Source organism: Falco punctatus, assembly GCF_963210335.1.
Source record: "Falco punctatus genome assembly, chromosome: 9".
Classification (NCBI taxonomy): Eukaryota; Metazoa; Chordata; class Aves; order Falconiformes; family Falconidae; genus Falco; species Falco punctatus.
In genome coordinates this window covers 43837452-43862587 of record NC_137589.1, presented here as the reverse complement: position 1 = coordinate 43862587, position 25136 = coordinate 43837452, and the positions used below count along the sequence as shown (strand labels likewise).

Here is a 25136-nt window from a genome sequence, read left to right as displayed (position 1 = left end):
CTTCCTTGATCAAAGTGGCAAGTGATTCTCAATAAGCAGCAGTTAAAGACTCAAGCTACAGTTATATACATCTTGGACAAGCCCAGTAGTTACTATCAAACAAGTAACATGGCGAGTGCTGAGAGGGTCCTAAGGGCTATACAACTGCACAGAGAGCCATGTAAAACAGGGAGATACATTTTCTTAGTTGCCATGATGTGTGAATTTGTTTAAAAGAAGTCTACTAAGCCATGTAACATTTTGGGGTTCTTTAATGATTAAAGTTATATCCAGTGCACACTGGACAATTTACATTCAGTGTATCTTTCCACTTCAGTCACAGCAGTCTGCCCACTTTACCAGGACCAGAAAAAGAGCCTACTGCCAAATTGAGAAGGCTTCAGCTCTCCTTCAATGGGTGGATTTGGCTCTGGTCTAGGTCTAGAGTGATAGGGATTCTCAGGTATAGGACGGTCTGTCTTCACTTTCGTAACCTGGAGAGAAGAAAGAAAAAATTACACAACTTCTCACAGCATTTAACAGAAAAGCGAGATTTCAGACAAAACTTAAAGGAAGAACTACCATGAAGTACCAAAAGGCACACATTGTTGATCTGATAAGAGCTCCTATCTCTACAGTACTACTAAAAAAACAAACAAAAAAAAGAGGGGAGGGGAATTTCACTCATAACTACAGAGTAGTTTTACATGTGTGTGATCTTGACTCCTAAAGGAAAGGTCTCTGTGCCAGGAAAAGCAAAAAGTAAGGGTAAGCATCATTGTGTAAGAAAAGTGCAAGTCTCCTGGGATAGCAAGCCTGGAGAATGCTGAGAGGATCCTGACTTCTGTTAAGTCCACAAGGTTCCAGTGTTGGGTTCATGAATCATCTTTTGGCCAGGAAAAGGGTTTGAGACTTGGTCTGGACAAAACATCCATAAAAAGGGAGAGAAGAATCTGGCAATCTGATCAAAAAGTTATGAAGTTACCTTAGAGAGCTCTCCCAGATCAGGTCTCACCCAACCCAACTTCTCCAGCACACAGTTATCAAATACTGCCTGCTGCTTTCTGCATCGGCGGAGCTCCTGTAAGTTGGTGTAGTCAATGCACGTCCAGTACTCAGTAAATGGCTCTGCACAGTGCATCTTAACCTTCCTGTAAGAGATCACAGACAGAAAATCATTAGCCAGTGTTTCAATTTTAATGCTTTTCTCTCTTACTCATTCAAACCTCAACTTGTGATAAAGTGTTTTTTGTAGTTTTAAGTTCTCAGGAACATTTAAAGTCTTCAGAAAACTTAGTATTTGAAGCATCATTAAACAGAACTCGATACCAACACCAGTAAAAACTGTGTCATTGTAGCTACATAAGGATAGCAATAACTTAACTAATATGTGGAAGGTATTCTTACTAGGTAGATGTACACAACTCCTCCATATGAGATCCCGGTTTTGCCAAATAAATTATCCTACATTATACAATGCTCTAATGCTTCCAAATTAATTTGATACCTTAAGCTCAAGAAGACATTCTTAGAACAGAGGCTTCTGATTAGTAGCTGCTAGACTGGAAGTGGGCATGCTTTGAGCTAATCAAACTTGGCCTTTTACTAATAACTTGAGAACATGATACTGACACACACCTTGGACCTGCATTTTTGGTCAGAAGAGGTCAATGGTGTATCTACTCAAGCTTTCACAATAGGTTGCCCGTGAAACAGAGACGGCAGACAAGGAACACAAAGTTTGGGTTCGTTTCCTGCACTTCACAGTAAGTCGCAAGGTGCAGCTGCAAGCCTTCCACCTCCCTGCGCTCCTTTGCTAACATGACAAAGGCCTAGGCCTCTCGCTCTGGGACAGAAGCCATAGAGCTTCCTGCAAAAGGGTAAATTCACATATAAATAAACAAAGCCAAACGGCCACGGCCTCAATCCCCAAGAGTTAAAAGTTTAAGAAGCAAGAATAAAGACTTCAAAGGCCACGACGGCGTTTTTACTTCAACCCAGTGCCTGGCAGCACACCGCACAGCCGGGCCCGCAGCTCCCCCGACACCGCCACCCTCGGGCGGCCGGGCCTGCCGGGCCCCGCTCACCTGAAGAAGTCGAGGGCGCACTGGTTGACCTGGCGGCCCTCCTGCAGGCACCTCCGCGGGTCCTTCTCCTCCCAGCGGCATAGCATGAACTCCTTGTTGGGGCGGTCGCACTGCGCGCCGTAGTGGTGGGCCGCGGCCTTCAGCACGGCCGAGCTGACTCGCACCTACAGCGGGGGCAGAGCGGCGATGGGGACGGCCGCCTCGGCCCCGGCCCCGGCCCGCCGCGCTGCCCCGCGGGGAGAGGGCTCGGCGGCGGCGGCCGCTCACTCACCTCCTGCACGTCGAGCTCCTCCAGGGAGGGCACCTGCAGGGAGCCGGGCATGGCGCCGCCGCTCTCCTTGAGCTCCCCTCAGCGCCCGCCCGCCATCGCGCAGGCGCCGCCGGCAGGGGGCGGGAGCGCGCAGGCGCGCAGGCGGCGGGCGCAGGCGTTGCCATGGTGACGCGGCAGCGCCGTCGGACCGGGCCGGATCGCCATGGAGGCGTTGGGCGGCCGGTACTGCGGGGGCATCGTGCGCGGCAGGTGGGCCCGGCGGGGCGCGGGGGCGCGGGGCTGCCCGCCGCCCCCCGCCTGACCGCCCTATCCCTTCCAGGATGGAGGGACAGGGCTCCTACACGCTGCCGACGGGCACCGAGTACCGGGGAGCGCTGAGGGACGGGATGTTCGACGGTGAGGGAGAGCTGCTCTTCCCCAACGGCGGCAGATACCGGGCGGTCTGGCACCGCGGGGTGCCCACGCAGGTACCCCGGGCAGGGGAGCTCACCCCAGGGGCCTCTGCCGCTGCGGAGCGGCCTTGCCTGGAGGCCATGCTGTAGGGGAAGCGCTGGGGTGAAAGATGTGGATCTGTGAGCCAAGCCAATCTTTCATCCCCTCAGCGGCATCTTGCACCCCAGTGTGTGAGGGGAGGGCTGCTTGAGTGCTCGAGGTGGCATCTTGCACCCCAGTGTGTGAGGGGAAGGCTACGTGAGGTGGCATCTTGCACCCCAACATGTGAGGGGAAAGCTACGTGAGGTGGCATCTCACACCCTGATGTGCAAGGGGAGCTCACTGCTCGAGGCTGGGCATCCCGCAGACACTGTTCCCAACACTACTTAGACCCCAGCTGCACCACGCACTCACTCCACTCACCTAACGCGCGGTTCTGGCAGCGGCAATGCTAGCCTTGTTTGTACTCAATCCATCCATCATGTTTATTAACTCTGTGCTTGAACATGTTTTGCAGGGGAAATACACTTTTGCAGATGGTCTTGAATACAAAGATAAAAAATGGCATTACTGTGATGGCTACGACAGAAGATTTTATACAGAAATCTGTTCTGGTCTTAAAACACCAGGTACTGAACTGCGTTTGCGATCCTAAGAGTCTGGAAGGAATTATACTAACAACTTTGCTTAAGAAAGATTAATTCAGCTACATGACTAACATGGAGCAGAACTGCTCTGGCTAATTTCAGGACCTGACCATACGACGCTGCCAGAAGAATGCTGACACCACCTTCCACCAGCGCAGTGTAGCACAGCGTGCAGCATTGCGTCCTCAGTGTGGTCTCTTCTGGAGTGATGACCTGCAGGACAGGCCTTTGTTATCTACAGCTTTTGATATCCTGATTAACCCTTTTATACATTTCACCTTCACTGCATTAGCAGTGTGCTTTTAATATAGAGAAGTTGAGCAAAAGCAATTAGTTTACATCCAGGACATCAAATAAATTTGAATGTCTGCCCCATGAGCTTTTTAGTAGATTGCAAAATAAACATTTGTGTCCAGTCTATATTTTTGCTAAATACTTTTATAATACTATAACTTGTCTGTAGTCAGAAGGTGGAAAGATTTATAAGGAACAAGTGAGTAAAATACGTAATGTAATACATAAACTACTCTTCTTTATACACTGAATATTTTAGTGATGACATGTAGTTCTATGAGGCCAGCAAGACTCTCCTGGCCCCATTTTTGGAGTTTGGGGGCATATTTGTAACGTTAGCTTAGTGGGGTGAATCACAGCTTAGTGGATTGAATCACAGGATCATGACTGAGGAAATCAAAGTGGCATTTTTATTGTACACTTTTTGTGCATGCATTTTTCCATTTTTAATTTCTCCATCTACAAAATTGACAAAATGTTTATAAAATTTATCGTAACTGCATTGTTTTTATAGCAAATGCCATAGAGAGTCTTGATCAAAGGCACAAATTAAAAAAAAAAGCTGAATTAAAGAAAATTTTTTTTTTTTTTTTCCTTCAGGCATTTCTCAGCTTACAAATCTGGATCCTCACAAAAAAATCCCGGACTGTTGTTACGACTGTGGTAATGGATTCTATAATCCTGAAACCTAAGTTACTGTTGAGTACAAACTCAGGTATCATTAACTTCTTCTACAAGGTAAACTAAGATGAGTTTATTTGTCGTATCTTCTAGGATGTGTGATTAAAGCTAAAACATTTTAAAAAATCCATGATTTGGTTCTGTTATTACTAAGCTAAAATATTTTCTACTTGTTTATTTTTATCAGCGATTTATGTATCCCCGGGGTTGTATAAATCATATTTTGCAAAATTACAATGAAGTATTCCCAAGCAGATAGGAATAAATATATTTTATTACCATTTGGTATGTTAATCTCAGAAAAACCTTCAATCTCTTCCATTATGATCTCAAGTATGGGAGTGGTTGTAAGGTGTACATCATTGATCCTGAAAGCTACTAAACTCTGTGTTGTGAACCAGCAAAGTGCTTAAGTATGTGCTTATCTCTACATGTTAGAATAGTCCATTTTATTGAAATGAGTTTTAGGGCTATGTTTAAATAGCCCTTGCTGAACAAGGAACTTTCTTGTCACCTTGGAGAGCTGTGCTTTGAGTCTGGCAAATACTGAGTCTCATAGATAAGTCCCCAAATTTATAAGCCTTAGGGAAAATCAGTTCTCATCAAGCCAAAGGAGAAACTTTTCAAGCTAAAAAACACACAGAAGATCCCCAGATAGCTGACACTGGGATAATTCAAAAAATCTAACCTGACCTGAAACAAATGCTTTGTGTTCTGACTATTTAACCTTTTTAGTGCAGATTTTTTTTAAATGAAAATTATTTTTGAAAGCAACCACCCACCCCATTTTTTTCCTCAAAAAATGTCCAAATTTCAAAACCTGTTTTTTCTAGAAGAAAGAACATTTCATTTTCAATGTGCCACAGCTTAACAGTTTTGTTGCTTTGAAACTCCATTTTTCAGCAGATTTACTATTTGTTGAAAAAAAATTCTGCTCAGTTCTACTTTGAAGAGCTTTTATAAGTATGCACTGTGATATTGGAGGAGGGAAGTGAAGGGAGGGTTAAATGAATTGGAGATACCATCTGCTATAAAATATACCCTATGATACATGGCCTGTTTTATAAACGTTGAATAAAAACTGATCTAGATTATTACAAATGGCATTGATCCAAAATACTGGAATGCGGTGGGCCTACTGATGAGGAAGATAAGCAACATGCTTTCCAAAAACACAGGAACCTACACAGATTAGTACAGGAGGGAACGCCTTGGAATTCAATTTATTGTTTTTTAATCTGTTCTTTGAACTCATTGTCCTTTATGACATTTATCTCAAACCCTACAAATTATATCAATCAATATTCACTAACCAGACCAGTGCAGCGTGCAGTCTGATGGAGTCGTCGGAGGTGTGCTTTGTGTGGCTGTTCCATTGAGAGCCCTGTACACAAAGTTAAACTTGTTGATGTGAGTGTGAAGAAGGAATGTGTCATGTAGGCCAGACCCTTCCTCTCAAGAACATGAACACAATTGAAAAACCCGGCACTTGTTCAACATCAGAGGAACTCTTACCGCCCCAGGAGAGATGATTCAGGGCACAAGGCCACTGCAGTAAAGAAAAAAAAAAAAGAAAAAAGAAAAAAACCCCAGCTGTAAGCAGAAGAAACTGAGGAAGAGGCTGGGAGGACGGGGAACAGATCCAGAATTACTCCATTATAGGGTGGGCAGGAAGGAGCAGGAAAACCTCCAGGCTTCCAGCCAAGTCTTGAAAGCATCAAAAGCAGATGGTAGGAAGCATTCAGGAAGTTCTTACAACAGCTTGACAGGTTTACCAAAATGACACTATCTTCCTCGGGTCTGGCAGCAGGCTTTCAGAATACTCCAGTTCTCACCTTTCACCCTGGGCCTATTATGAAGCAATTTCTGATTGTTTCTCGGCTGTTTGTGAAAGAAGGCAAGGAAGCATACAGCCTTGGCACTCCAGACTGGCATCATCCAGGTACCATTCCAGAAAAGAAGAAAATAGATGCCATTTGAAACTATCAAGTTTGCTTCCACCGCTTCTTTGTCAAGACGAGTGGATGTAGAGTACTGCAGAGATCCTGTTAAATTTGGCAAGCTTTGCATTTCACTAACGTGGAGGTCTGATACTCGTTTACTTAAAGAGTTCTTACTGTTAGAGCAGTGCAAAGGCCCATCATGAAAACATAATCAGGCCCAGGGAATGAAATGACAGCAACAGTTTTGTTATACGTTTTTATCTAGCAAAGTTTTCCAAATTCTCATTACAATCTTGCAGTTATTACTCTGTCCCTAAACCTCTGTTTCCCCGGGGATGCTCAAATTTCTCTTGATTCTCCATATGTTCTTCAATCTTTTCTTTTTTCCAGTATTGCGAAGTACGCAAAATTGGACACATAAATAAGAAGGGGAATGCTCATTTGTAAGAAGATACACTGTTTATTTTGAATAGATACTGGGACTAGACTCCTGTTTCAACTAAGAGTATTACTTTTTCCCCCTTTTTTCCCAGAAATAGGACTTCTGGCACCTTTGTAATAGAGTTTGGTCAATAGAAAGATGGGAATATTTCCCAGTTTTTCAGTGAAAAGTAGAAAATGCATGTTGTTATGTTTAATGCAAAGCAGGGAGGTACAGGAAAGCTGTGACATTCAGACTTTAGGACCACCGAATATTGGAGAAGCCCATAGCTTTCAAAAAGAAAATACCATCAAAAATAGACATTTTGTTATACTGAGATGGAAACGATGATAGGACATTGCCTGGGTCACCCCTCTTGATAAAAAGCAAAGATAATTCTGATGAAAATTGCCTTGTTTCTCCTGTGGTTCTCCCAAGGATGCATTAAATAATGAAAAACATGCTTTTGCTCTTTGTAATATGAGAATATTTGTGCTACTACTTTCATATTCCATCTCCAGGTTTAATTAGTATGTGGATGGTGCATAGGATAGCTTTCTATACTGCAGTATTACCTGAAATATATACATCTCTTCATATAACATCAAGACCAGGAAGGCACAAAGCCTGCCTTTACACTAAAAGCTCAGTCAGGTAACTGAATTAAAATGTATGTTATTAAGAGCACGGTTAGGCCCAGAAAACCAGGACAAGTGTCTTACTAAGAGGAGAGGTTTTGGTGTTGCAGCAATCCCAAACCAGCCAGCAATCAACTTAGGATTTCTACAAGTCTGAAAGTCTTGAAAAAGCAGCAGGAAAAATCCTGCTGCTTGAGGAATCATTATGAGCTTGAAAAGGTCAAGATTCAAGAACATTATTTTATTATAGTTTAGAAAAGTCTGGGTTAGAACATCTGATGTTCCTTGGTTGTGAGGCTGACCCAACTCCACAGGCAAGAGTGCAAAGCCATTTTAATTCTAAGCCTTACTAATTACAAACTTAAAAGTTTCCTCACATTGTTACCTTGGGATGAAGGTTCTCATGTTCGGTCTGAAAGAATTTAGAAGAAAAAATTTTTGGAAGGTTGACAGCAATGCGTTCATCCATTTCAGCTTTATCCAAGTATGCAAAAATCCATGCGATAGATCTCCTACATTTAGACCTTTTTTGTCTTACAACTCTGATCTGACTTGCTCCAAGAACTTTTTGGGAAATGTAGACTTTGACTTGTCTGAAAAATGTAGTTGAGAAGCAGAGCCATAACCACTCAATAATTACGCAGAGTAATATTTCTGTACCTACCCTCATGTACCCCAAATACATGCAGATGTTTGCGTGCTCTTTCTCATAAACTACTGGAGAATTGGGTGTGGGATGAGGAGCTGGCAATTTTTCAGGCCTGGAGTATTTCTGGAAGAAAGACAGCAAGTTTAACTTAAAGTCGACTGTGGTGCAGGAAAAAAGATTGACTGCACTTAGGGATCAAGCACAGAGCTTTATTCCCTGTTCTTCTTTGAAATTGCCCATTCTGATGATGGAGGGAGTGGATGAACAGTCTGATTCCAGGCTAGTCCCTAGTCATTGCCTAAGAATGTAAGAGTTGTTTTGGCAGATGCCCTTAGCGATGGAGAGGAAAGCCCCAGCAATACACATACAGAGGGAATATAGTATTTTTGTTCACATGAATTTAGCTTCCCATAGATTTAAATGTCTACTTATAACGCAGGACCATTTAATCTTTTGTACATTTGTTTCCTTTTTATTTGACTTAAGATACTGAATTTAGATGAGGTTTAGTTCCTACATATTGAAACTCTTAAAAGCTCTTCAAATAATTGTTCTTTGGATACTTGTTAAGCTAAAGAAATCAGTTTTGATCGGCAGTAAAAGTTCATGCTATTTTAAGTGCAATGCTATAGCTATTTTCTGTTGTATATTTAATCATTTTGAATTATATGTCATGTAAAAGATTTTAGCTCTGGGGCATTTGCCAGATGGCTGATTCTGCATTTCACACAACAAAAGAAATAATGTTTGTGTAAAGCTCTTAAAAATAGTTGGTAATCAGTATATTCTACAACGAATAGGATCCAGACCTGTTTGGAAAAAAAAACCAGCTTTTGCAGAAATTAATTTAGAGGATTTGGTCTCTACCTCTGGGCTCTGAACAAAACAAATTGTGTCTATTGTTTGCTGATTTTTTGACATTTAACAAGTTAACTGAATTGTAAATTTTACTCATTTTTATGTTAAATGCCATTTATTGCAATCCATTGATCTTTTTCTCTTTACTTTGGCTGGCAAACTTATTTCTGAAAACAGGGCTTTGTAAAACAGAGAACCAATACTACTCTCCATTTACACAAGTAGAGCATACAAATGTGAGTAGCCCTTTGCTTTTCATGCAACAGCTGGAGGGCTTGTCCTTTTTACTGCTAACTCCTCTTTCTGGCCTCTTTGATTCATATTCCTCCAAAACAACACTACAAAAAATATTTTCTCTCTCTGCCATGCACTCAGCTGTTTTCTTTGCCCACGAGGCTCTACACAGGTCTGTACAAATTCACCTTTTGGTCTCATCTCCTCCATCTCTGATATACTTGTGTCTCTCGTCCCGGACATAGGTTTTTTGCCTCCATTCAAGTTTTCTGATACTTGCTTTCCAGACTCACTGCTTCTATAATAGTTAGAAGATTTGGAAAATATTACATTAAGAGGGAGGTTAGAAATTGTATTGTAGCTCTTTCATCTGGATCTCCTAGTATCACCCATCTATCTCTTCCCATTTTTTAGTTAGATGGCTTTTGTCCTGATCTGAGAGGTTTGGACCTAAATAATCTCCAATGCTTAACAAATAAATCAGTTGAGCAGAAAAATCTTAGAAGGAGGAAAGGCAGAACATAAGTAACAAACTGGGGACTGCTGAGTGGGCAAGGCAAATGAATGAGTATCGAAGTGAAGATGACAGAAGGAAATTGAGTCGTGTTTTAATGTAAGGAGAAGATCCCAGGCATCTAAGAGTAGCTTCATGTCTATTCTGCCTCTACCCTAAACACTTTTTTAAATATTGGACCAATTGTCCAACCCATCATATGCTCTTTTCAGATCTTCTATATAGGAGTGTGTTAAGATCAGGCACATTTTGAATGCCATGGAGAAAGGCATACTTATTGCGGCTTTCTCAGTGTCAAAGGCTGCTCAGGTGACAGAGGTAGCTGGAGATTTCTAATTCATGTAACCAAGAAAATATTTTTAGATTAAATTTGGCTTACACGTTTTAATATAAAATACCTTCCATTCAGTAAAATAGATTATGAACCAACATGATTCAAATTCAAGACTATAGCCAACACTGATAATATTAATATATGCATTGTGATGTAAGTTACTACAGTAATTTCAGTAGCTGTAGCTTTTGCAGATACATTGTTCCTTGTGGTTTCCTGGTCTTCGAATACTTATCATTTTGAAAACTGTGGAAGTTTCAGTTCCAAATAGTGGCATGCCAAGAATAACAACTTTGTGTGCTAGCCATCCTATTGTAACTCTGTTAAATAGGTTATACACAAGTCTTATAGGCACCTATATTCAACTATACAGTTTGTGTGAAAACAAGTTTTACAAGAGGTGGAAAGTTCATTTGAGGGCCATTTTGGAATTACAGTAATTAAAAGTAAATGGAAGGGTGAGAATTTGTGGGTGGAAGCAAAGGTTAATTGAAAACATATTTTCCATTTTCTTGCCAGCCTTGATGTTGGTGGGGTCAGGTGCAGTAAGGAAAGTGGTGCTAGGGACCCAGAGCGGGCAGTGGAAATGGAAGGGGTGTGCCAGGCAGAATCCATGGCTGAGATGCTATCAACATGTGATTGTAATTGTGTAGTGGAAGAACATGATAAACTGCACTGCGGGTGATAGGAGGAGTCAGGCATGCGAAAGAATTAAATGATATTGTTGTTTACAATGGTCTGTGTGGGCTTGGCCCCGTGCAAACAGAGGAAACTCAGCTCTTGGTCAAGGATTGTCTGTTGTAAACAGACCCTCTTACAAGCCCTAGTCATGGCAAGCTGCTCTTAGCACATGGCTGTGTCCATGAGTACGCTGGAGCTGTGAGCCTCTCTGATGTGGGCACACACCAGGGCACATCTACTTCCCTCCTTGCTTGCGTGGCCTTTAACAGAGTAAAACGAAGGAATAATGCCCGCTCGTGCCTGGTCTCAGCTTGCCTTTGGGCAGAGGAGGGAACCAAGGATCTGAATTTTGGAGTGCATTGGTGCATCAGGCCTCCAGTGCTGACAAAGTCTTTAAGATACCAGGAACACATACAACTACGAAGTGCCATCTGAAGACCTAACACAGAGTCAGAAAAGGTTTTTGAGGTGAACAATGTAGCTTCTTTCCCTGTGTAAGACACTAAGTATTCTAATTTCAGTGCAGTACATCTTCCTGCACACCTCTAGGTGGTTTCCTGGGAAAGCATTGGTGAAGAGGGCAAAGCCGGAAGCCTACACGACAATACTGCTGTTTGCTGACATTCTCCACTCTGCATCATGGCGGACACCTAAGCATGCAGAGTCCTAAGAAGTCTCTCACAGCTGAGGTTTCCATAAGTAACACAGAAATGCAATAGTTAGAAACAAGTAATTCCAAACTTTGCAATATGCATTTAATATATGATGATTAAATGCACCTAAATTACAGTGTATTTTCAAGTCATCCCTTGGAAGCACCCTGAAGCAAGCCCACCCTGAATTTTCAGCTGTTTCTAATCCTATTTGAGAGATAAATCTGGAGCATGTAGTTGGGGAAGTCTCTTCTGCCACTACTTTTAGACTGAACATTGAAAATTAGACAAGTGGTTTCATTTTGCAGAGATGCTGAGCAGAAATCCACTGATTTGAGTTGGCTGCAGTTTGAGCTCACCGTGGAATACACCTAACAGCATTTTTGACAGACACCTGTTTGAACTTTGCTGGCATTTGGAGCTTCCCCTAAAGCCACCCAAAACCAGGAAGAACGTTGCAAAGCAGTATTTGTTGAGAAGAACTAATTTTGAAATGGATTACTTACAGGAGCACAGTACGACCAACAGATTTAGTTGGGTCTGATTTGCCTAAGACGACTGTATCCAAACTGACCTGTTGACTGTGTAGACAGTGTCCAACAGTAGACCAGTAGGACTTGCACCCCTGGTTAATTATCTACTGTGGGCAGATGCTGTTTCTGGGGATCAGTCGTGCAGGTGACTACCAGGGTTGGCTCCATTTGCCTCTGCCTGCTTAATGAAAACAGCCTGAATTAATTACAAAAATAAAAGAGAAGCAATCCCAGTTTGAGCTGGCTGAGGATCTGACGCACAATATTCAAAATACATTTTGTGGGCACTAGAAAAATTACCTTATTTTTGATCAAGACACAAGAAAATAATTCAGAATAATTGGTCATATATGCTAACAGCTCACCCATTAAGATCTCTCACTAATCTCTCTCTGTTTCAAGATTTCAATGATATGACATGATAATAATCATTATATTTCACTAATTTTGGAAAAAATAACTTGTTAACATTTACTAACTGAACCGGGATGCACCAGATTGCAATAAAATTTTCAGACAAAGCTTTTTTTCTTTACCTTCGAATATCAACATGGTTAGTCCTGTTTCAGCAAAGTCTGTTCCATGAATGTTTATTCTACTGAGGAAAATCTAAAAAAATGGATAAACTTTTAAAGATAAATATACTGACAGAAAATTCAGCACACAACATGAAGAACCCCATACTACCTAATTGTGCACAGGGTGATAATTTACCACTGATTAAAGAGTTTGTATTTTTTTCAAATCTTTTTTAAAGGGAAAATTACTTCTGAAGGTGAAGATGTGCTTAGACAATCATATTAACATATTCAAACAATTGCAATTTGCAAAATAGTAATTACAACTCACTATCTGGTAGCATTAATCAAACTTCAAGGTTTAATTCCATTTTAAATATTGATGAAATGTGATTCTCCAATCTAACCCTGGTGTTGCAGGGTTATGGAAGCAGCCAGTGACAGAAAAAGAGGAACGTGTAGTTAACAAGCAGCTGCCACAAAGAAGGATCGGCATCTGTGATTTAAATTGTTAGCTGCACAGTCAGGTAGAGTGTAAAAAGGGTAGTCAAGAGGCTGTTAAGTCCATTGCTGCCAATTACTAACAATCAGGGAGGAGCTTTAAGACTTGTTCAGTACAATAAACCCAGTTTGTCTTGTTTCAGGGGTTACTACTGAAGAGGTTGCAGCTGCACTGATTCAAATAGCCCTAAAACTACAGTAATTATCAACCAGTCTTCTTTAGTGTAGCAAAAGTATGTTTTACCATAGCTTAACTCTTTACATTCTAATATTTCCTCTTCTCACATAGCTAGCCCTGGAGCCATTCTTATCTCTGGGTTTGTGGTTCTTCTCCCAGTGCTGGATCAATTCTTTCATTTCCCCTTACCTAGACCAAGGACCAGTAGCATGGTATGCTGGGTCGGATGGCAGTTCTGGGGATTTGCTTTCGGTTATTTTTTGGAATACACATTTAGTCATTACATCTGTTTTTCCTTTTCATATACAAAGTTGAAATTCATATAGCTCATTCAGTTTTTACATCTGATTAGGATTACATACAAGTTAAGCAGAGCTTATGAACACGTATTTAATTTGCATGGGATCAGATCACTGCATGAACCAAGACATTTTGGAATGGGTCCGGGGAGGCTAAAATCTTCAGGGCAACCAGCCCTGCATGCTTCCCTAGGAGACCATGAAAACCCAGAGTGCAGAAGGAAACAATCTAGACAAACCAAGGATATGTTGGAAACCTGTTCTGTGAAGCCAAGTTAGCATCTGCCTTTCTTGGTGCTTATACCCTTGATGCTCAGCTAAGTGAGTGCTGTAGATTTCTCACTAGGAAGGCAGGCTGATTATTTCTAGTACTCAGGTGAGCCACTTATAACTGTACACAAATAAGAGGTAAATAGTAGTGATGTATAGCATATGTAAGTTTTGTTTATTCCTTCACTGCGGCAGAAATAGACCAAGTTTCATTTTCTTGCAATTACTACAAGCTCTGATAAATTATTATTATTATTATTATTTTTAGTTAAGGCGATTCCAATTAAAATCACAGAGCTACCCAGGCTGGACAGTATCTGTTATAGCCGAGGCTCACGTGATCACATCATTACCATGCTGGAACACCTAGTGCATAGAACAAAAGCCAGCACATTGATTATGGCTTTGCTGTTGTTTTTAAGAAAGCTTAAGGACCACATTTGCATTCCTGCTGCAGCCCTCAGTGGAATCTCTGCCTCTGTACAGATTGCGTGGTCTTTAAGCAAGCTCATCTTTTTAATTTCCCTTTTAACATATTTTTCAGCATTTTTTTTCTCCTCGTTTATACCCAGATATGTGCCGTTTACAGGGTATTTCCTTATGGACCTATGGATTCATAGGCATAGGGAATAAAGAAAGAGATCATGTCAGTGAAACACAGAAAGAGCTGGACTTAGCTATCCTGTCCAAAAGGTAACCATTTTTCAGCCATTAAAGCGAGGCTACAGGCTGAGCTGTGGAACAATGGCAACACAAGTGTGTTCTCCAACCCATTCACAGACCCAGGGTGCTGCTCAAAGCTGGGTGCTCACCACCAGAACTGAGCTTTGCAAGCCAGCACCCTCGAGTGAGAAATGAGGAGAGGGTCAGTAGGCACAAGCAAGCACTTTGTCTGGAAACCAGTGACCGTACGCAAAAAGCAGACTGGAGCGCAGGCTCTTAGCTAAAACCTCCTGTGAGCTACCAGCCTTTCTGATCACCGTCTGTCAGGGGTGGCAGATGAGTGCTGCCGTTCAGACAAGGGATAAATGCCTTGGCACATGCTTTCCTTAAGCCGTCTTTTACTAGGATGCCAATGGAGCTGTGTGTGAGCAGCACCTTACGAGAAGCAAGGGCATGCACTCAACTCACACGGCCAGGGATGAGAAAAAGGGGAGGCTAGCATGAAAAAACAAAAGGAAGAAAAAAAAGAAAGACAAAGCTGACCTGATTCAAACCCCACTGCAATCAAGAAGATTAAGCCCCCAAGCCTGAAGACTTGTGCAGACCCCGTTTGTCACATACCCTTCAGAGAACTCTCGCTTCTTAGATTAGCCCAACTCCATTCCCAGGACCTTCCTACCGTTGCATTTCAAATGCTACTATGTTGCTTTAACTTAAAGGTATAGTTCCACAGTCAAAAGATCTCTGTGAAGATTTGACTCCTTACATGCAACACGCTTTCTCGATCTTTTTTGACCTACCGAAGCAGGGCCCTCAGCTGTGCAGGGCAGCTGTGTAAATAAATGGGATTTTGTGCTATGCCAAGCAATGGTCACCGTACCGGGATTACAGCCCCCTCAGCTCCATCCTTCTCACAATCACCTATTCTTTCAGGTATTCTTTTCAGGCTGCTATAAACCCCTTAAAATTTAGATGGAGGCAGGTTACAAACACACATCACAAGCAGCTAATCTGAATTTGTTAAGACAGTGATAAACACAAGAAGCAGCTCTAATATATTTCATTTATATAAAAATAAACACAGGTATTGTTTTAAGTAATGCTTTGATTTTTTTCAAGGCTTTTTGAAGTTTGTTTTTCCTAGTCTACTACATAGTTCTCTTTTCCCCTACACAAACACAAAAGAACTGCAGAACAGTTTTTGGAGACAAGACTATTTAAATCCTTAGAATTAAGAAGCCACAATTTAACATTTACCAAGTTATTTTTTTGTAATCATACACAAAATTTATATTCAAACTTTGCTGGACAGTTGTTTTTCCCTACATTGTCTTTGATTTTTTTCTTTCCTCACTGTCATTATGCTCTGAGACTAAATATGACAGACATGAATACTAACAAGGGACACAGAAGATGGTCTAAAATAGGTCTGTCAGCCACTATATCACCTTATCAATACCTGCCATAACATGCATTTCAAAAAGAGCATTGAAAGAAAAGCTGGAGGACAAGAACCTAGGGTTTGACTATATATTTTTCTTTACCTTCACTTTTTATAAACCGACAAGCAACACAGACATAGTATTTAAAAAACATGTATCTTCATTTCTGATAGTTTCAACATATCTCCTGCACACCACCTGCCAAAAAGTAAAAAAAATAAAATCTATACATGTAAATCTCATCATTCCATCCAAGCTAATCTTATCAAACAGACAAATAATCAGAGTCATTGCCACAGATCAGTACCCCTGCCCTGACAAATTCCCACACAACAGCACACAATCCTTTAAAGAAACAAACAAAAATGTGTTCTAAGAGATTCCAGTGGCTAAAAATGGATTTATTTCTCAAAGGAAAAATTGCTTGTTTGAGCTGGACCCTAGTGATGCAAAGAGCAGATCTGACCTGGCGATATTTGGCGTTCTCTTTATCTCCCTTTTAGATGATGATGAGCATGAATGGATCATTCGGACCTGCTGGAAAGCTTGGGATGAAACAATTGAACATAAACCAAAAGCGTGAAAAGTTTTTACTAGACGATAATATTTCAAAGCAAGTAATCTGATTCACAATAAATCTAATTTGTCCTCGTGGATTTGTCTCACCCTTTCCCTCTACAGGAATATAATCTTTTTGTCATCTCTGTCAGCACAAACAAAAATGGAAATAATCATTTAATCAGTCATGCTGAGAAAAAGCCGTGGAAAAAAAGCTGACTGTACTCACAATAATATTCCTGAGAGGTGTGTAGTGTAGTATATATAAATGTTATTAAGCCTGAAAACAATTTGTTAAAAAGAGTGCCTCAGATTCAGTGTTGAAGTCATTCAAATCCATCTTAATCAACATTATTTTCCCAGATTTTAGTTAGCTGTCCTGGTGAATTCCTTTCCTCTCTTTTTGCTCAGTACTTTGATATTGATTGATCATTGTAATAATGTACACCAGAGGTATTCTTTAATGACTGGTTTGCTAACTAGGAAATTATATCCATTTACTACGAACATTTGTTGAACTCTCCTGAAGCCAGAGTTTAACAAAATAATAAAAGAGGAAAACTGGGTGGGTTGCTGCTTGATTAGTAAGCCAGAAAGTATTTAAAAATAAAATAAAATGGAATTACATCATTTTCTGGATGTAAGTGCCAGCACTTCTACTTGCATTAACTTTATTTATTACACAAATAAGACATTTACAAAGCACAACATTAAAAGTATGTAACAAAACAGACATTGGTTTTACAAAAAAGTGCTTACAATTTAGTTTTACTTTTTTAAAATAAATATTAGTCTTGACTGTCCACTCATTCAGAGAAATTTTTTTTAACCATTGTAGCCAAGACATGCAGAATTGCAACATGCTACAACAAAATGATTGGTGGATGAAATAAAACTCATGTGTCTATAGTTGGCATCCTACAGATATATCACTGATAGTAGTGCAGGATTGGTTCCCACTCCCCTGTCCCAACTAGTAAGTTGTGTAAGCACCTTTAGCTCGGACATTGGGGTTCACCAGCATGAGCCAAAAAAAAAGAAAAAAAAAGAATTGGTAATAAAACTGTAAACCATTCCACTTTCAGACCCTAGCCATATTTAGTTACTTTAATAAACTTGAGTGAAAAGCATTTCACTGACTATCTTCGTTGGGTTTTGTCTGCAAAAGGTTTTGTAAAAAGCAACTGGAAAAGTTTAATACATGGAGTCTGCATTGCTGCACCAGAACCCATTTGACAATTACTGAATAAACTAAGAAAATCAGAATTATTTTTATTTTATTTTTTTTCAATCTACAGACAGGAGATGAATGCAAATGACCTGAGATAAGGTTTGGTTCAGTGGCAACAGTCAGTGTGAAATATGTTGTGAAACAATGTATTGAATAAATTAGAGGATTTCTTACATTCTTGGTACAGTTGAGTATTTTCCATACACATAATTAGCTCTAAAACTGCACAAGCTGAATTGCTTCCAGTTTTTGCAAACAATTTGGGCTTAATATAAACAGAGCGTGATTTCTGAATTAGCAAAGCCGCTCCTGGCTACTTATGGGGGAGAATGCCCTGGAGCACGGTCTGTGCGGGGCACTTTGCCCCACAGGTAGTGGTGAGTCCACTGCAGAGAAGCACCTACACTCCCTCGGCCTCTGCTTTGCACTTGGTCCTGCCAGCGGTGTCAGGTACAAGAACTTTGATATCCAGTACATTTCACAAGTGGGGTGGTTTTGATCAGTAACTAAGTTGATATTTAGCAGATACATATTTAAGAGTTTCCCTTTCATTGCACTGCCGAGACAGAAGAGAAATGCATCAAACCATTTTCTCCCTCAACAAAACAGTTGTGGAAATCTCAAGTACTGTGAGATGTCAGGTTAAGTTACAGCCTGAAGTCTCTCCTTCAGTCTTAAACGAAATAACTACCCATTTGTTTATGGCACTAATTCCACAACTAAATGATCGTTAGGATGCGCGAGCACAAACGGAGAAGTCAGGCTCCGGTGACCCTGCTGACCAGCACCAGCATCTAAAGGCTGTCGCACGCAGACACAGCGATCCACCTCAACCTTGCGATTACCAGCACTCCACCAACGGCCAACAAAGGGAACGCCCGTCCTTCACTCATTGCTATGGAAAGGACAAAAGTGACTGCAAGGGGTGCAACCCAAGGGGACACCTCTGCAGCGGTGGTTCCAGTCAGGTCAGGCACGCAGCAGTGCCTTGTCACTGGCTACACACTGGAAATGGTTATTTGCACGCCAGGAGGCAACAATAATACTTTGCAGACTTAGTTTCCTCTCTCCTTTCAAATGTTATTTTAAATTGGGGATAGAGCTGCTAGCTGCTGGCTGCCATTAGACAGAACACTGGCCTAACTGTCCAAGGAATTACCATCACACTCTCTCTCTGAATATTTTTTTTTCATGTATATATATACACACACACACACAGAGGTATGTGTGTGTGTACATATTTGTTCCAACAAATATCAATGCATGCTTGTACTCAGTTACTTCTCAAAGCAAGAGATTTTGGTGGCCACCTCAGCAGACATGCACATCTCCTTCGGCCGTTCCCCGGGCGGTCGGAGCGGCGAGCCTCCAGCCTCGCAGTTAGCTGGAGCTGCGTGGCCAGCCGGCAGTGTCACACGGAGCTCGGGGGCACAGGCAGGGGAAGGCTTGCTGCGCGTGCGATACGGACTGGCCAAACCCGTGGGATGGCTGCCCACCCGGCCGATGTCGGAGATTGATCCAGGATCTCCCAGAAAGAAAAATACATGTATCTACAGTTTGAATTAAAAACAAGTTATGCAATGGATGGATTCCTGTCTTCCATTCCTCAGGCACAGTTCAGTCACACTACGCACTAACTGTGGCTCATAGTAGGCTTTCACATTCTTGGAAACGTGGCCTCACAGACACTTAGCAGCAAGACAAACCCATGTGCTTGCATGGAGAGAGGTTTCGTTACAGACCTGCTCTTGGCTTGGTGCAAACTGAGAAGGGCTGGCAAAGGTTACTTGTTTACTTTTTGTTGTTACCGTCAATGAAGGATTATTTCAGAGTTTTTTTCCTGATTTGGGGCCAGGCTGCTGAGCACTTCCTTTGCTGTTGCAAGAGCCCTGTGGTGCCTGCCCCACTGGCAGCAGTCCTCCTGGGCTGTGCCTTTGTCCGAGGACTTGGCAGGAGCAGCAGCCATACTCCAGCAAGGGAGAACAGCAGGAGGGCAGAGGGAATCAGAGCGATGCTGCCAGGTAAAGGAACGTGCCATCACCTTGCTGTCCACTCAGCTAGCCACTGCTCCTGCTGGCCTTGCTGTGGTTTTCGCCTTTTTAAGTGGTCTCCAGTTTCTACCCCACTGTTTCCACTGACTGAATTTGGGTCCACAACAGGGCAGAACATTTCTATACCTTTACAGCCAGCTTCCATTGAGGATTTCCCAGTCCCAGAGTATGGAGTCTCTGAGAGTTTTGTGTAGGTACATTCTGAAATCACCCATTTGTGATGCGATATGACTTCAAGGAAATAAAAGTAGCTTGTTAATAAAGAACATGAGTAAAAAAATAAAAAAAAAGATTTGGCAGGTGGCTGTGAGAGGAGAGAGATGCAGTGTTCTAAGAACAAGTCAGCAATCAGAAACTTCAGGGTGCTAAACCTGGCTCTGCCACCAACCCCCACGGTTCCTCTCAGTTTAGGACATCTCAGTTTCCCCTCCTATAAAACGGGGGGAAAAACACTAAGGTTCACTTACCTTAGAGTGATCAAACGACATGTGATTCTAAAGCACTTTGAGGAGGAAGAAAAACTGCCTATTTCCAGCTGGCATCGTGTTTTCCACTTAGTGGAGTCTCAGCTACCCGCGAGTTTGGCTCAGGAAGGTCTGTGTATATATCAAGTTGCTGAGCCAAAAAGCCCATTTCAGATTTCACACATGCAAGTGGAAATAAGGAGGAGGGATGTCCGGGAACCGACAGCGCTTCACTGGTGCAAAAAGAGAATCAGGCCAAACCACGTAAATTCCTCCTTTCTTTACGTTCACAGAGGTGATCATCGACCCCCCCCCCGAGACTCAGCATGTTCTGGTTTGCTCATATTCCCATGGGTTTGAGAGCAAGATTTGCAAGCACAGTAGAGTCATTAATTTTGACTGTGTCTGGCATTGCCTTGGAGATACTCATGGTCATTCTACAAGTCCACAAGAAACAAGTGAAAAATGTAACTCTGCACTCAACACACACATACACAGAGTGTTGCTGGAGAAATAATAGTGGATGATAGATGCTGGTCAATGGAAATAACTGAGAATGCTGGATCTGAGTTTCTCCTGCATGAGTGATAACAGTTGCCTTGGGCTGGACGCTGTGTTTCAGCGGCTGAGGGGCAGTGGTGCTGGTAGCGCCATGGGCAGATGAGGAAGAGTTCGCGCCGTCAGTACTGAAAGAGGATGACCTAGTGGGAAAAACGTGAATCGAGCGTTAGCTGCTTTCAGAGACAGACAGCCCTCACAATGGAAATGTGTTTTCTGCCCCGCTATGGCAGCCGCTTCCCTGCAGGAAATCCCTCTCCAGAGCCACTGCCTGCCCAGGAGCCACCAGCCCTGCCCGTGGCACGGAGCCGGCGGGGGACGGCACACGCCACAGCCACAGAGCCCGGGCGGGAGGTAACGGGACCATTGCAGCACACAGCCCAGGAGAGGTCCCTCAGGCACACCGTTAGCTGAGAAACCGTATTGTACCGGGCAATGCACCGAGACCGGCATTTTATGTATTTGTTCTGTGACATGGCAGCTACCAAGACAGATGAAGGTCATTACCAAGTCTTGACTCTATCCCCCTCACTCGCTGATCAGCACAGGCTCCCCTCCAGCCGCTGCACCTCGCTGCCCTGCACACAGAACATCTGTCCTCGCCATGGTCGGGGGAGCAGCCGCTGAGCGGGTCACAACACTGTTCACCCCAGCCGCTGTGCTGGGTGCCCCAAAAGGAGCAAGGGGTGCCCCACGTGCGGAGCGGAACAGGGACTTTGCATTTACATGTGTTTTCCCAGGATCTCAGCTATCTCTGCTTTTAAAAAATTTTGGATGTTGAAAAAGCAGCTGCTTCAGGTTTCAGGAATTCAACATGCAGGTGACTATTTGAAAAAGGAGCTGGTTGGGGGGTGTAGCGCTGTGTCCTGAGAACTCAGTTCTGCAACAGCTGCGGGCAAGTAGCTGCATTTAAATCACAGGAGCTACTTGCTGCAGTGAAGTTTCTCTGAATGACAGCACCAGGACTGTATAATATTTTCTGAACACTCTCCAGCTTGCTAAATGGTAGCATTTAGACTAAAAAAGTCACTTTGCTGTGCCCCTGCTTGTGCTTATCGAAACAGAACTCAATAAGCTACCATTGCTGCATGGAATAGAGTGAGACTGGAAAAGAGAGATGCTGAGAACTTCTAACAGTAAAGACAAAAGCTAAAAGCAGTTCAGGTTGCCAAAGGCTCAGTGTTTCCTCAAAATGAAGTCACTTAAATCGGGATCTTAAATTAAATCTTATAAGCCAGAAGTCTTGCCCCCAAATAAGCTGTGAGTTAGAACAGACAGATGCTTTAAGCACTGAACAGAAAAACACCAACATACGACACTGTTTCCTGGCCAGACATTGTGAAATAACATTCCCACTTCAGATACTGTAACAGCCACTTGTTATTTTTTTAAGCAATACTGGAATCCCCAAGAAATGAATCTTTCTTACTAACTCATGGAAAACTGGGAAGTTAGCCCATGCTAGAGGTGCCCCCTGCTCCACTGTTAACAGCCCGTGGCTGTAACACTGACCACACGTGCAGGTGGCTGGGGAGCGGAGCAGGATGGAGCTCACTGCACACAGTGAGGAGAGACCACAGAGAGAGTTCGGGCAGGAGGATGTCAAAAGCCTTCAGCGAATGCAGGCACAGCATCCCAGCACATCACAACAACGAGGGGTATTTAGTGAAGAACAAAGTGATGCCATTTTGACCAACACTTGCTACGTCAATCTAGGGCCACCAAAATTAAGAAAAGACACATGAGTGGGTGGCAGCTGCCAGAGATCATGGAGGAGCAGTGATGCTGACAAGAGACAGCAGTGGCAATGATGTTACACAAAAATCTTTGCTAAAGTTGAGGTTTGGCCCCGAAGCCTGAAACAGGGACTACAATTACCTTCTCACCCCTATTAGATAGTGGTCCTTCCATGTCTGCTTTGAGGTGCACTGGTGGAGCAGTGTAGGGAAGTCTACAGTGCACTTGTCCACACTGTACCTGACCTGTGGATGAGAAGAGGCTTCAGCCTCTGTTACTACAAACAACACACGCCCTCCAGTCGGCACGGTCAGGCTTCCACCAGGGAGCAGCTGGGGACACGCGAGGAAGAAGAGATGCCCAGTGGATCAGGCAGAGGCACAGCAAGAGCCACGTTTTACCACAGCCCGTGTGGGCGAGGGAGGGGAGAAGCCTCACAAGAGTCACGGAGCCAAAACCTCTGTCCAGGCATGACCAAAGCTGCCCACCACTCACAAATGATTCACCCATACTTGCAACCATCAGAGAAAGCAACTCTGATCTTCTGAGCAGCAAGGAGACCACTTGACCACCGAGCTTACCAGGGCACATTCACCCCTCTTCTCCACAACAAAGAAAACACAAGGTGGGCCAAGGACCAGTCAGGTAAAACCTGGGGACTGACTTCCCTGGGGATGAGGCATGGAGGGAGAGCCTGCAGCAGCCCCCTCCCCCCTCATTCCCTCATCTGGGGCTTCCTTGTAAATGGCCCTTCGGAAAATCCCAAAGACAACGTCCATCAGACCACAAGGAGGAAGAGGAGCAGCAACATGTGCACCAGTCATGCGCTCACAGTACAGGGGCATTATTGACAGCACTCTGTGCTACCGCCTGCTCTGGGGGAGCACCCCGCGCCCTGCCATCCCCGAGCACCCCACCGTCCCCAAGCACCCCGCTTCCCTGCCGCCCCCGAGCACCCCACCGCCAGAGCCCTGCGAGCCAGCACTTACTCTCTATGTATCCGTGCAGCGTCACCATCCGGGCCCGCTCTGGGCTGCTGAAGGGCGAGTAGTGAATGTCATCAGAGAGCGAGGAAGGGATGCGGGATGGGGGGGCTCCCGAGGGTGGCACTGTGTGCTGGGGGGTGTGTTTTTTATGGCGGGCTCTGCAGTTTTGAAACCAAACCTGAAACAAAAGCAGCAAACCCTGTGTCAATGGAGAGATGATTGGATTGATGAGAGGTCCTTCATCAAGACCCTATGACGGGTGTTTCTTCCAAGTATTTAAAAAAAGGGAATCAAATTTAGAAATCTGCATGCTGAAATACCTCACCAGCATTCCATCGGCTTGCACAGCTTTGTTTCGCACTCACTAGAGCAAGAGTTTGGTCTCAAGACAGTACATTCATCAGGGTGCCTGAAGTGGCATCTCTGCTATTGATTTGTCTTGGTCAAAACCAACGCTGTTCTTTATAAAAGGAAATAAAACTACCAAGCTTGTTGCAGGAGTCACTGAATGAAACACCCTGACTAGGTCATGCAGAAACTTACATTAATGGTCATGCAGAAATTTACATTAATGGTCACACTATTTCCTTCCACACTAGAATAGTTTTAATGACAAGCTGCTCCCTGACCTTGAAGGGCTGTGAAAGCCCTGGGTAACAGCACCATACCAGCCCGGCAGAGACACCCCCGTACCCGAGCTTTGGCTGAGTTCATCCATCCCTGCACACACAAAGCTTTGTCCCTGCCCGGCTTTTACTGCAAACAATGGGAGCACCTTTCAAGGTCTTATTCGGATTTTAACCTTCCACCCCAGCTAGCCTGGCCTAAAAGCATGGCTGAGGTCAGCTGGGAAATGCATGAGCATTGGCAAGGTGAGAGACAAGGGGAGACAATACCAAGTAAAAGCTCAGAGTAGGAGAAGATGGGACTTTAGAGATGATGAAAACAATATTGTTTTAATCACTTGTGGTTTATTGTATTCAAAAACCACATCAGCAGAACATTAAAGCTAAGAAATGAGGGTACTGTGGTGAGATACAGCCCTAGTCCATATAAGTGGCAGGTATGAGCCCTCTGACCATACCTCACTGCTTTAATTCAAGGAATAGTTAGGGGATTACATCCTGAGTTAAAGCGTGCATGGAAAAGGGGTTTTTTATGCTAATGTGATGGTTTCTTTCTTATGCTTTAATTTTTGAGAGATAGCTGGGAGTAAAATCTTCCTCAAGGCTCAGCGAAGATCAGCTCTCTGAGGCTGAGCACGCTGGACCATGGAGAAGGAAACAGTCATAAGCATTTGACAAATCGTTTCCTGTTCAAAGTGCCTTTAAAAAATATCCACATAAAAAATAGCCCAGCGTGCAGACTGCTCGATCTTTAGCTAAATGAAGAATCTCAATAACTGAGACTTGAGCCAGATTTTCACACATGAAATTTAAATGTGTCATTGGCAAAACAATCCTGGATGAAAGCTCCAAATTTATTTTAATCACTGGTGTTTTTATTACATGCAGAAAGTATGTCAGCAGAACATTAAAGTGAAGAGTATAAATGTCACCGAGGGGTAGAGCTGGGCTGCCTACAGGGATGGCGAGCTGGGGGCTGCGGTGGGAGCATTTCTCTCAGTCCCGACAGCCCCACTTTCTCTCCCCTCCCAAACAGCACAAGCATGGGGACTTCCCTGCCATTGCATCCCCTGGGGCTGCAAAAACCCCTTTTTCTTTAAACTTCTTGATCCCAGCACTTCCCGAAGCAAGCCAGCTGTGCCTGACCCCAGTGGGGACGGCTGCCGACTGCCGGGGAAGCGCTTTTGCTGCCGTGCCTGCTGTCA

The 25136-nt window shown here is 43.3% G+C and overlaps 3 protein-coding genes across 13 annotated transcripts in view; 1 reads left to right on the top strand and 2 right to left on the bottom strand.

Annotated features, from left to right (window-relative positions):
- Positions 1–233: 233 nt before the first annotated feature.
- On the bottom strand, positions 234–2516 carry NDUFA8 (NADH:ubiquinone oxidoreductase subunit A8). Of its 2 annotated transcripts, XM_080402918.1 has the most exons (4): positions 2338–2492; positions 2067–2230; positions 965–1130; positions 234–473 (listed from the first exon to the last, which is right to left on the bottom strand). In XM_080402918.1, exons 1-4 carry the CDS (start codon positions 2386–2388, stop codon positions 336–338), a joined length of 519 nt encoding a protein of 172 aa, XP_080259044.1. In that variant the 5' UTR covers positions 2389–2492; the 3' UTR covers positions 234–335. The 2 variants fall into 2 exon arrangements, with proteins under 2 accessions (XP_080259044.1, XP_080259045.1); XM_080402919.1 differs by lacking the exon at positions 2067–2230 and having other exon boundaries at positions 2338–2516.
- On the top strand, positions 2489–19848 carry MORN5 (MORN repeat containing 5; the record flags this gene model as incomplete). Of its 5 annotated transcripts, none has more annotated exons than XM_080402924.1 (5): positions 2489–2586; positions 2657–2804; positions 3287–3398; positions 4311–4448; positions 16224–19848. In XM_080402924.1, 4 exons carry the CDS (start codon positions 2540–2542, stop codon positions 4400–4402), a joined length of 399 nt encoding a protein of 132 aa, XP_080259050.1. In that variant the 3' UTR covers positions 4403–4448; positions 16224–19848. The 5 variants fall into 5 exon arrangements, with proteins under 5 accessions (XP_080259050.1, XP_080259051.1, XP_080259049.1 ...); XM_080402925.1 differs by having other exon boundaries at positions 4311–4425; positions 16224–16311; XM_080402921.1 differs by having other exon boundaries at positions 2495–2586; positions 2657–2733; positions 4311–4425.
- LHX6 (LIM homeobox 6) overlaps positions 17531–25136 on the bottom strand; it is a 21412-nt gene continuing 13806 nt past the window's right edge. For 2 of the 6 annotated variants that reach the window (XM_080402891.1, XM_080402895.1), the window contains 2 exons: positions 23309–23483; positions 17531–22564 (listed from right to left, as the gene is read on the bottom strand). In XM_080402891.1, coding sequence (XP_080259017.1) covers positions 22413–22564; positions 23309–23483 — 327 coding nt within the window. In that variant the 3' untranslated portion in view covers positions 17531–22412. Of the gene's footprint in view, positions 23484–25136 lie in introns of all 6 variants that reach the window. The other 4 variants (XM_080402890.1, XM_080402893.1, XM_080402892.1 and 1 more) reach the window with 3 other exon arrangements.

Excerpts from the sequence above, each read along its gene's own strand:
- NDUFA8 (XM_080402918.1), bottom strand. The coding sequence starts at position 2,388 with ATGCCCGGCTCCCTGCAGGTGCCCTCCCTGGAGGAGCTCGACGTGCAG. Across the intron at positions 2,231-2,337 it reads AGGAGCTCGACGTGCAGGAG|GTGCGAGTCAGCTCGGCCGT; the intron begins GTGAGTGAGCGG and ends CCCCCGCTGTAG. Across the intron at positions 1,131-2,066 it reads TGCGCCCTCGACTTCTTCAG|GAAGGTTAAGATGCACTGTG; the intron begins GTGAGCGGGGCC and ends GATCTCTTACAG.